This window comes from Protopterus annectens, chromosome 9.part0, assembly GCF_019279795.1.
Source record: "Protopterus annectens isolate FY-2018-M chromosome 9.part0, PAN1.0, whole genome shotgun sequence".
In the NCBI taxonomy this organism is placed as follows: Eukaryota; Metazoa; Chordata; order Ceratodontiformes; family Protopteridae; genus Protopterus; species Protopterus annectens.
In genome coordinates, this window is record NC_056743.1 from 458,022,465 (window position 1) to 458,034,854 (window position 12,390).

Below are 12,390 nucleotides of genomic sequence, written 5' to 3' on the forward strand. Positions count from 1 at the left end.
GGATTTCTCTTCCAGAGGCAGGGGAAGAGGGTTCAATGTTAGAGACCACCCTAAAGGTAGAGGGGGTCTTGAAAACTAGGGCTTCAGGGAACCTTTTTCTGAGAAACCCTTTCAGCATCCCTGAGGCATTGCTTGACTGTCCTGCCCTGGAGACAGTCAAGGGTCAGTTTGTGTTGCACCCAAATGCCTGGAAAGGCATGACAAACAATCAGTGGGTGCTCAGTATCATATCCAAAGGGTATTATATTCCCTTTTCCCATTCTCCTCCAAGTCCCAAGAGAGTTCTCCCTGATGGCAAATCTAGTCAGAGAGAACTGGCTAAGAGAGGACTTCTAAAACTTCTAGAAAAAAGAGCCCAGCAGGACAAAGAAGGTCTGAAACTTATTCTCACTTTTCTTTGGTGCCAAAAAAGACCAGGGACCTGCATCTGATTTTGGACCTCAGCAAGCTGAATATATTTGTCAAGAAGTCAAAGTTCTGGATGGTTCTGCATGGTTCAGTCCATCCTGCTGCTGTTGTGGAATGATGAGTGCTCCATAGACCTCCAGAACGCCTACTATCACGTCAAGATAGACAGACACTCCAGGAGACATCTGTGTTTCTGGCTGAAAGCCAATCATTTTCAATTAAGAACCCTGACCTTTGGATTCACCACAGCACCCCGAGTGTGTACCAAACACCTGGCAGCAATAGCAGTTCTCCTGAGACTGCAGGGATTCCAGGTCTTTCCATACCTGGATGATTAGCTCCTCATGGTGCCCACAAGGCATCGACTGACATTAGTGGCACAGTACCTTTTGCAGACCTTCGGCAAGTTTGGCATTATGGTCAATGTAGCCAAGTCAAAACTGACTCCTGTGCAAAGTCTGGAATTTATAGGGACCCAACTCAACACAGTAACAGAAACTGTAGCTTTGCTCCCTCAAAGAGGGGACTTGATCAGGCAGCAGGTCAGGGCCATTCTAGAGGTCCTGTCACCACAGGCACATCTCATTCTCAAAGCTTTGGGGTTCATGTTGGCAGCTATCCTCTTTGTACTGCTGGCAAGGTACTACATTGTCAGTACTGCAGTGGATGATAGCAGTCCAATGGTCCATTCTTTATTATTCAATGTCTGTGCCATTCCCACTGAAGCCCATTTGCAGGTGAAAACTTAACTTGTGGCTTCTTTCACAGGATTTTTTCTGAGGCAGGCCATTTTCTCTTCACCCTCCCTCCCACGGCCACAGTGACCACAGACGCTTCCCTGCTAAGGTGGGGGGGGGGCATTTTCAGGGCAGAATGGTCCAAGGCACATGGTCTCCTACAGAGACCAATTTGCACATAATTGTCCTAGAGATGAGAGCCATCCTGCTGACATTGCAAGCTTTTCACGATCGCCTTCCACAGGGGATGACTGCATACATATATATATATATATATAGAAAATGCCCCCCCACGTTAGCAGGGAAGCGTCTGTGGTCACTGTGGCCGTGGGAGGGATATAAAAATATGGGTCTATATTATAACATCGAAGTCTTATAACTTCAAATGTTATAATATCGAACCCAGTAGAGCAAAACACCAGAAAAATGAACAGTCAGAATAACAATTTTTTTCCCAGGGAAAACATTTGCTGTTCTGACAAACATACACACAACACAAGCACACCAAAATAAATAATCCACATACACACACACTTCACAAAACCCTACACTAAACCATACATACACCACTAGCTATCCACTTACCTTAACCCAACCCTAACCCTAAGGTCCGTCACTATCACACACTCACCTACCCCACCCTAACCCTCACATCCACACAATCGCACACTTACCTGACCCGTGCCCTAACCCACCTAACCCGCACTCAATCACACACTCACCTTCGTTCGCACACTTACCTTAACCCAGTCCGTAACCTTCACTCCACAGTCGAGGAAATAGCAAAGCTGCAGAAACGGCCCACCGAATACTTTTCTATTCGGTGTTCTGCAGCTTTGCTATTTCCAGCATTCGCTCTACTGGGTTCGATATTATAACATTCAAAGTTGTAAGACTTTGATGTTATAATATAGACCATATATATATATATATATATATATATATATATATATATATATATATATATATATCCCCACGGCTCCTGCAGAAAACCCAATCTAAGGTTTCAAGTGAAGAAGGGGATTATGGAAGACTGAGGACCTCAAGCCTTGAATCTATGCCTGTGAAGTGCCAAAGTGCTGGATTGGATCCATCATGAGGAGTAATGAAATAAGATAACACAGATAGGAAGTTATGGTAAGTTCATCACTATTGTTTTATTAAACTGTTGTGAGTGAATTAGTGACACACATGCATCCAAAACATATTCAAAGCAGGAGATGGGCAGGGTGGGAATGAGGAGCTTTCTGCTGACTCATCTACTCTGGGAGGGATGGAAGCATGTCTGCCTGTGTTCAGACACAAAGTCCTGGTGATTGGAATGGTGTTATACATCACAAGGCAGATGGTATGTGCCTGTGATGTCAGTAGCATGGCCCAGTTAGGGTGTACAGTAAAACTCCTCTGGTGTGCAGGACAGCTTTTGTGATGCTGCCAGCTGCCCCTCTCCAGTGTATCTCCCCTTCCCAACACATCAGGTGCAGTCAGAGCACCAGAGAGAGGACCAGGAGCCTTAAAAACATCCCTGGGGAACACTAACGGGTAGCTGGAGAGCATGCAAACTGGGGCAAAAATGTTCAACTATCTGGTGATGTGTATCCCAGTCAAAAGAGCATTTCTAATGGCTAGAAAACATGAGCAGCTTCATCATTTTATGGTATTTTAGATTAAATAAATTGTGATCTTTGCAGAAAAATGTGGCTGGAAAAGGCTTTCATTTAAAATGCAACTATATTTTCTGGTAACCATTTATATCCAGGAACAAAGATGGAAAGTAAACAAGTATTCTTGTTTCATAGACACCAATTAGAAATGTTTCTGTTTTATTTCCCCTTTTTCCAAATAGATGAGATTAAGCAGGAACATAACCTGCTGTGAATATTGTGTTTTATTTTTGTAGCAATTTAGTTTGTTTAATAATTATGTTAGTATTGCATTGGGCCATAGTTTTATTCTAAAAGTATCAGCTAAACCTGCTTGTTTTCATACATATGCATATTCACTTTTTGATAGCTCACTTAATCCATTACATGTCACTGGATGTTGGAATGTGTCCTAGCAGCCAGTGGGCACTGACATCGAAGCTGGGTCTGGACATGGTGCAGATCTGTTGCAGAACTCTCACCCTCACGCATGCAGTCACTACATACACAGGAGTGTGAGCAATTTGCACTAACTAGTTCACTATGTCATTTTTGGGAGGTAGGTAAAAAACTCTGTATTCACAGAGAGGACATGCAAATTCACGCAAAGGACACCCCAGATGAGAATGGAACTAGTGATTCTTTTGCTGTGAGCTAAAAATGGCACTCGCTGCTCTACTATGCGGCCCCTATTTGCTTACAGTTATGATCATTGACCAATTTTAAGAGTCATGGCTTTATTGTTTCCTCAATGTTAAGTTTGATTTTCTTTGGCATACATTACAAGACTGTTTTTCATTTGATTTCATTACCTGTCACTGGTCACTAGTTATTAACTCTCTCTGATAGTTCAGTGGGACTTAAAACAGGTTTTTACTTTGATGTGTTTACCTGGTAAACAGAAATGTATCATTTGGAGGAAAACTGTGATGTTTGAAGTACAAGGTATCCAGATAACATTATAACATTGTAACATTGTTACAAATTCATGGTTGATGTACAGAGTAGATGGTAACATTGTTGCAAATCATCATTGCAGCTGGAGCACAAGAGGTGAAGCAGCATCCCTTCTTAAAGAATCTGGAGTGGAATAGACTACAGGAGGAAAAGCCAGAGCTGGCTTTAGATCTGTTATGTAAGGAGAGAAGCTACTTTCATGGTAAGTGCAAGCTTGGTCTTAAAACCTGTACCAGGCATATATAAAAATGTTTCTTTTGATGAAATGTGACATTTCATTTATAAGAGAGTATAAATAAACATTTGCTTAGTGGATAACTACTTTTAATTACTACCTCTCCAACAAGCCACTAAGATCAGGAGATCAGCAACTGTGACAAATTCACAAACCCAATCTCCCACCCCGTCAGCTTCTCTACTCAGTAGCCAAGACTTGGAATGCTTTACCTCTTCCCATCAGAAATATTCATAATCTTACTCATTTCAAAACTTCCCTGCTTACCCACCTCTCATCTAGCTGAATATGTAATTGTACCAAGCATGTAACACCTAATCTCTCTAGTCATCTCTATTATTGGTAAAATAGTAACTCTGCAAAGACAGCTGATAGTTTCTATTACTGATGTAAAAACAAGTAAGGTTAGCCCTGTCTGCTTTACTGTATATACAGCTGTAACTGTTCACATCTACATTTGTACATATTTTTCATTTATTTGTTGATGGCGCATTGATTTTTCTTCTGTTTGAAATGTACCCCTGTAGCTTTACTGTCTTAATTTGTCTTCAGTAAATCTTAAATGTAAAGGTGTATGCCATGGAGCTTTTCTCCCCGGACCTCCACTGAAAATGGGCTCACCTAGGCCCAGTGGACTTTCCTGGTAAACAAAAAGCAAATAAAGAAATAAATAATATGCTTTAGTAGGTGGGTATGAACAGATTTCTGTAAATAAAATGCATTTGACTGCAGGGGTGTAATCCTGAGTTGGAACAAAAATATGCATATTTTTGAGGAAAATAGTCCGGTGCCATTCCTTCTCAGAACGTTATATTAAAATGAGAACTAAAGTAGTGCATTCTGGTGATTTCCATCCTACTAGAAGTGATGCATTTAACAAACCACCTTTAACAGACTGATATAATATAAGTGAAAACGCTGTTTTGATTGCATGGAAGTGCCTTCATGCCTGCTATTGGTACATCTTTGCCTTTACTTCACATAGCTTGGTGCTGTCATTTTACAATGTGTGATGGCAGAAGTTATCTTGGTAGACCATGCAAATAAACAGGTGCTTTTCTTTGAAGGAGTATTTCACTCATCAGTCACTGATCACTGTCCTGTCACAGGTACAGCAGATTGAATTCAAAAGTTATGCTTTCAAATCTTCTTCCTCCCAACTCAGATTGAAAAATCATAATAATAATGAATTTGGTACTATTAATCAGCTTAAAGGAAGCAAGTAGTGCCAAAAAAGTCACCAATAACCTCCAAAAGCAGAGACGCCACTGAAGAAAGCACCAACAAAACAAATCCTTCTTGAAGTAAAGCAACTTTTAATTCAGTTTAACGCACAATTACATTTTCGTCCGACAGACTTCATCAGATAACATTCAGTACTTAGTCCCCACTTTTATATGGTAAAAACAAAATCATTAACCAATCAAAGATCCTTTTTAATTAACGCTTATTAAAAATGTAATAACCCCCTAAACAAACTATATACATGACACACACACAAACTATATATTCTCATAAAATACATTTTTTTCATATTAAAATATTCCTATTAAACTGATCCTAAAGTTAACAAATATACAAAAATAATAATAATAGTAGTAATAATAATAATAATAATAATAATATATAATATTTATTCAATTAAAAGTGCTGTAATGTGAAAAATAAATCATATCATTTTGCACCATCTAGTGGACATTTAAAATATAGCAACCAAACTGCAAAATAATATGTCTTACATCGGAATATAAAAGGCTCATTAAAAGCTATAAAACCTTTTAAGCTTAAAAATCAACAACTTACAATATAAAATTGTATTCAATGCTAGTTATAATTTAGCCACCCTTAATTTTAACACAGGGGCTATATTTATGTGACCATTAAGGCCAGGGAAAACATTGGCTTCAAGTTTTATTTGGCAAAATAACTCTCTATATTCCAGTTTAGCTTCCCATGGCCCACACCTTAAGTCCACTGGCACTTTTTCAATAGCAAAAAAATTAAATGTTGCCCCTATGCAGGTTTTAGTGTGCTTATAAAGTGCATTTGTATCTTTATGGATACTAATATCGCAATAGTGTTCATAAATACATCTTCTTAGCTTCCTTTCAGTTTTTCCAATATAGAATGCCATGCAGGGTCCACAAATAGCCAGGTAAATCACACCTATTGAATTGCAATTATAGAAAGAGTCCGACAAGATCTCTGTGTTCCTACTAGGAATAAAAACCTTCCCTTCATTCAAAATGTGGGTACATTGCGAACATGCCTCACATTTAAAAGTACCGACTTTTGTTAATGTTAGCTCGCCCCATCATATTGCCTTTTTCAAGCAACTCCTTAAGGTTATTAACTTTCTTATATGTAATGTGAAGTGTTTCAGACTTCAGAAAAGTTAAGTCTGTAAACTCAATAAACTTGTCCCATTCTTTTGTAATAACTCCCCTACTGATTTTGGAGTTACCATTATATTCCATGACAAATGCCCTATCAAACGTTGTCACCATCTCATTTCTCAGAGTTGCATTTATCCTTCCTGTTGTCACTAACCTCTTTCCTTATGTTTTCATTTAAGTCCACAGGGTACCTCCTTTCTAAAAATAAACTCACTAGCCTTCCACATTCTAGCTGAAAATCTATATCCTCAGAGGTCATTCTACTGGCCCGTATAAATTGTCCCTTCACTATACTTCTTTTTTGGGACATGGGGTATGCACTAGTGTAGTGCAAGTATGAGTTAGAATAGGTTTCCTTTCTAAATACAGTGAATTTAAAACCAGCACTATGTTTATATACAGTTACATCCAGATATTTCATTTTATCCATCATAACATTGTAGGTAAAACTTCAAAAAACTTGTAGTATTTAAATATAAGTAATAAATTCAGTAAGCTTAGTTTCCATATTTTTCTGAAAAATACATATGTCATCCAAGAATCTTTTATACACCAACCAACAATTTTTGTATTGGGAATCTAGGATGAATTTGTGTTCCAACATGGCTAACACTATGTTGGCATAGGTAGGCGCACAATTGGCCCCCATGGCCACTCCCTTAATTTGTTGAAAAAATTTGTCAGTAAAAAAGATACAATTGTTCTTTAAAACCAGCTCCATCAGGGTTAACACAAACAAAAATCATTTTAGGTACCTTTACCTTTCGAAACCATTGCCTCTCCAAACATTTACAGTCCTTCACTATGTGGGATAACCAAGACTAGATCCTTTATATATATATATATATATATATATAGAGAGAGAGAGAGAGAGAGTCACAAAAATGATCTTATCCATGTCCTGAATTAAAGGGATACTTTTAAGGAAATCCCAAGAATCGTTTAAGATTTCATTCTTGAGTCCCCATAAATGCTTGAGTTTTTGGTCTAAAAGTTTTTTGAAGTTTACCCACAATGTTATGACGGATAAAATGAACTATCTGGACGTAACTATACATAAACTTAGTGGTAGTTTTAAATCCGCTGTATTTAGAAAGGAAACCTATTCTAACTCATACTTGCACTACACTAGTGCACACCCCATGTCCCAAAAAAGTCTGTTGGACGAAAACTTAATTGTAGTGTTGTGTGCGCTAAATTGGATTAAAAGTTGCTTTTCTACAAGAAGGATTTGTTTTGTTGGTGCTTTCTTCAGTGGCGTCTGTGCTTTTGGAGGTAATTTGGTGCTATGGCAAGGACCTGTGTGTTAGACTCTTGTTTAATGTTTATTTAACATATCAGCTTGTATTCTACATTATTCATTAGACTTGTGCAATGCAAACCATGTTTCTGAATGTTGCCCCACATATGACATGACATGTAATTGTCCATTTACTGTTACTTCCCCTGCTTATCTGTGATTCTGTCCCAGTAGTTCAATAGCCATAACTGCTCAGCAGTGCTACCTCCTCACCTTCTTCACAAGTAGGGTGCTTGGTTGTTGCATTTTTCAGCATGAGAACAGTATCGGTGAACAGAAGTACAAGAAAATGGATTCTGACACAGATTGTTTCTTTTGACTGCAATTCACAGGTTAGCTCAGATCAGGACCTCACGAGTTAATAATTTTGATTTCTCAGCATGTAGTTTTGCTTGATGTGTGCATTGGGTTCAAGTGAAACCATACCTTGTTGAATTTTGGTAGCACTGTAATGTTAATATCAATTAATAATTTATTATCAGATTATTATCATTAATTCATCTGAAAAAGATGTAGTCCTAACTCAAAACCTCTGAAATTTGGTGAAATAGCATTGGGGAAAGAATTAAAAATGTATGTGGGATGTACTGCAGCATCCCTTTCGATCCTGGAATAGAGAACTGAGTTGGTTTACTATATGTCATGCGAATGGAATTCCTTATTGTTTTGGCAGAATGTTTCCCAGATCATAATGCACTTCCTGCTGACATTTATCACATTTTGCATATATTCCCACTACTAAGTCTGATAGCTAGTTAATGTGAACTTTTTAACTTGCTGATGTCTGTGACGCTTATTGTACTACATGCAGTGTACAGTTTTATGTATGGTAGTATCCATCTGGCGATAGCTGCATGTCATGTGACATACATTCTGAGTCTGAATAAAACACCTCATGGAGAATAAAAGTTCCTCTGTGATGTCTTTGCTGTGAACAACATCCCCATGTCACAGTGACAGTAAAGTAGCCTTGAATTTGAACAGTTGTTGATTTCTAGGTTCTTATCTCTTGCATAACATGTTTTTGTGTATGAGCATTTTAGTATTCTAACATAATCAAATATAAACTGTATTCGAGCAGCATTTATTTGCTGTCAAGAAGTACATCATATCATTATGCATTAGTGTCATGGCTTCTCTATACTGAATATAAAGACAAGCTGAGTAGCTGCGACTGTCTAGAGAGCAAAAATAAATATGCAGGAAAAGGGAACTAATGTGATCCCAATCATGCACTGAATGTTTATTCTTCTTTTATAAGCTGAGAGAATTAACCACAGTGACGTGCATTTGTAATCGTCTGTTCAGACATAGTCTATAGTTGCCCTGACATGCAGCTACTGCAGTGTTGTTCATGTAGTAGCTAGCTAGTACCGATTTCAGAAGTGAGGGATAAGTATCAGAGGGCCAGCTGCTGTTGCAGAAGGATGAAGTATCCTATTTACCCCAGGACTGTCACCTGAATAACTAATAGGCAGAGGCAGCTTGTAAATGCTCCATCCTATGCATAGGTCTCCATAAATTATATCTGGTATGATCGCATTTATTCTCATTAGTCTAGTACTTACCTGTGAGCCATAAGGTCCACAACTCCAGACAAGGAGAACAGCTAGTTCTTCTGCATAGGAGACCATTTCCGATAATATAGCAGGTTACAAGGTTAGAGACTGTGAGTCATCACATCCAGCTGGTGTCATGGCATATCCACCTGCATGTGGCAGTGGTTACCACAGAAAACTAATCAACAATAAGAACAGCAAGATACCAGGAGTTACTCCAAGGCTTTGCTACCAGTTACTTAAGCAGCCTCATGTTATAAACAACTTCTTCTGTGTTGAGGATTCCTTGGGTCTATTTGACTGGTTTAAACTGTGGGGGAGATTTAGGAAACAAAAATTAACTGCTGGTGGAGAACTACTTGATTTAAAGCAGAAATAAGGATAAAGAAGTTGAGATTGTGAAAATATGCCATCTTTCTTTTCTAGACCGTCCTGCATCTTTATGTGATGATCAGTATGAAGAACAAACTTCCATGGAGGAACCATTTATGAAAATAAGCAATTTTAACAGCTGTTCTCCTCAATTCTATAAGGTAACAGATTTTAACCACAGTAATATTTTAAGCTGCAGGCAATAATTTTTAAAGATACAGGGTTAAGAAATCATGTTTAGCTTCAAAATTCAGTTGGAACTGAAGTGATATCTTTCTTCACTAAGCTGGCTTGCAAACTTTTAGGGATACTAGGCCTTTTTTGTTAGGTATGACATGATTGAGAAACTGGCATGGTTTATTTGTGTAAATAATTAAGTTCCTTGTCGTACCATGGTTGACAAGGAGACGTGGTAGTTTCTCAAATGTTTGCAGACCAGCAATGCTTAATTGGTCACTAAAGGTATCATTTAAGCACCTGTTTTGTTGTTATCAGAAGGTAACAGTTAAAAAGTCCTTATCTAACCTTAAAAATTACTCTACAAGAATGGTGTTACATTTGAGTATATGCACACTGGTATTTTTCTAAATACGTTAGGTTGTTTGCTCCGATAAATCATCACTGTATGTCTCCTTATTTGCTTAGGAAAGGCTTTGGAGTGACCCTAAGAATTTTTTGATATTGTCCTTCTACTGCACCTGACTGACCATTAATTCCTCTCCAGACACAATACTTAATCCATTTGTTTCCCCATCTTTTAACATGTTGCTGGCAACCCAAGTCACCTCCCCAGGGATGTCTTTCTTTCATAAGGTAATACTTCTAAGCAACCACAACTTCTTGCATGCCAGGAAATGCCAGTCAAGCTCCAGTGGATAATAATCTATCCTAAGCTCTGCCCTGGCAGCTGATCTGCTTAACCCTTTACTCACCCTCTGTGTGTCACATGCTCACTTCTGCATGCATCCATATGGAAATACCATCTATCTGACACCAGCAATGTGCTCAGTACCTCTTCCTGCATGCTGTGTGTTCCTTTCTCCAGGATGTGCTGGCATTGCAATTAATCAGGCTGGTTTCCTCCTTCCAGTATGTGGGAGCAGGTTTTGGCCTGTCTCCCAGATTGCTAGTCAGTCATGAGTCATTTTAGTTTTAGTCAAGGCATTATTCCTCTGCAGTTCAGAGCCAGTGAGTAACATAAGAATTCATTTTCTTTTGCTTTTCATCTTTTGGTGATACTTTTGATAAGAGAGGGTCTCCTAGTGTCTGACAATATTGTGTAAACCCAGTAGAGAAAGTTAAATAAAAGCTGTTGAAGTCAGTTTTGGCAGGAAAGTTTACAATGTGTGTGTGTGTGTGTGTGTGTGTGTGTGAGGATGCATCTTTGCATTTCGTGAAACTTTAAGAAGTGTGTGTGCATGTGGATGGATGGATGGATAGATAGATGATTGGATAGATAGATAAGATATACACACACATACACATAAGTAAGATATATAAGATACACACACACATAAGATAGATAGATAAATGCACACACACAAACATAAGTATGATAGATAAGATACACACAAGTATTCTATCATATTTCCACTTATGCGATAACTCTTTTGGAAGGATTTGTAAGTGTATTGCTGTCAGTTCAGGTCTTTTTTTTCCCTCAAATTAAACAGAATAACATCAAATACTGCCACGAAAGTGGCTCAAGAGGTAGTACACTTAGCTGTGATGCAGGAAGATCACAAAGTTATGGGTTCTGTTCCCTCAGAAGGTACTTGGACTCCTTTTCTAACAGCATTGCAGTACAAGGAGTGCTGCAGTCTGAACTGCTAGACTGTCCATCAGGTTCCACCTCCCTGAATTGTTGGTAGTTCAGGAAGATATTAAGGATCTTGCTGTACATCAAGATTCTTTATGAGTTTACCTATGCAACACTTTTTATATGTTCCCATTATCAAATAAGTTTCTGTCCTTTATGATCAATTCACCACTGTAAAAACTTCACTGCCAATCAATCTGCAGACTGGTGATCCCTGTGGCGACCCCTAATCAGGAAAAGCCAAAATACATTTTTATGAGCCTCCTGCTTTTTCCCTAACCAGAATCTTATTCATTTAATAACATCTTTTACTTTCCATCTTACTATTGTAAATCCTTTCACATTTTCTCTTCTGTATAACACTAAACATGCAAATACAGTTGTATTAGTTTTCACAACTTTTCTTTATTGTGTATTATGCACTCAGTAAAATATTATGGCCCAAACATGAAAACATGGTACGTATCATTTTACACACATTGGTTTTTGTATACAAGGATTGTATTAAAAAAGTTTATATTTCCTAACATTTAATGCTTACACCATTATTTGTGTTTCCTTTTAGGCTGAATACAAGAAAACAAGGCAGTTTGCAGCACATTGAACTAGAAGAATATGAGCAACTGTTTTTTTTTTTTTTTTTTTTTTTTGGGGGGGGGTTGTTTTTTGTTTTTTTTTGTTTTTTGTTTTTGGCATTGTGTAAATAATGTTTGTATTTTACAGTTTCCAATAAAAAGATTAAAAATGTCTTTGACTCTTTCCTGTCTTGTCTGTTAGTAAACTAACTGACTGGAAATTCACGTTCAGCATGTTGTCGCATGATATAAGGCTTTCACCTGTTTCCTATCTTCCACAGAGTGTAACTCCATTACACATGTAGAACACACACACATGCTATAAAATTTGACAAGATAGCAAGTTTTATTCTTTTTTCAAATAGCACATAGCAAGCTGTTTAGTATTT

The 12,390-nt window shown here is 38.0% G+C and overlaps 1 protein-coding gene across 1 annotated transcript; it reads left to right on the plus strand.

Annotated features, from left to right (window-relative positions):
* The first annotated feature begins 2,247 nt into the window (after positions 1 to 2,247).
* On the plus strand, positions 2,248 to 12,077 carry LOC122810876 (microtubule-associated serine/threonine-protein kinase 1-like). The gene is made up of 3 exons (XM_044082419.1): positions 2,248 to 3,947; positions 9,662 to 9,768; positions 11,992 to 12,077. Exons 1-3 carry the CDS (start codon positions 3,797 to 3,799, stop codon positions 12,028 to 12,030), a joined length of 297 nt encoding a protein of 98 aa, XP_043938354.1. The 5' UTR covers positions 2,248 to 3,796; the 3' UTR covers positions 12,031 to 12,077.
* Positions 12,078 to 12,390: the final 313 nt, after the last annotated feature.

Bases quoted from the DNA above. Each gene is read 5' to 3' on its own strand.
- LOC122810876 (XM_044082419.1), top strand. From the start codon at position 3,797: ATGGTAACATTGTTGCAAATCATCATTGCAGCTGGAGCACAAGAGGTG. The intron at 3,948-9,661 runs GTAAGTGCAAGC...TTTCTTTTCTAG, and splicing joins GGAGAGAAGCTACTTTCATG to ACCGTCCTGCATCTTTATGT. The intron at 9,769-11,991 runs GTAACAGATTTT...GTTTCCTTTTAG, and splicing joins GTTCTCCTCAATTCTATAAG to GCTGAATACAAGAAAACAAG.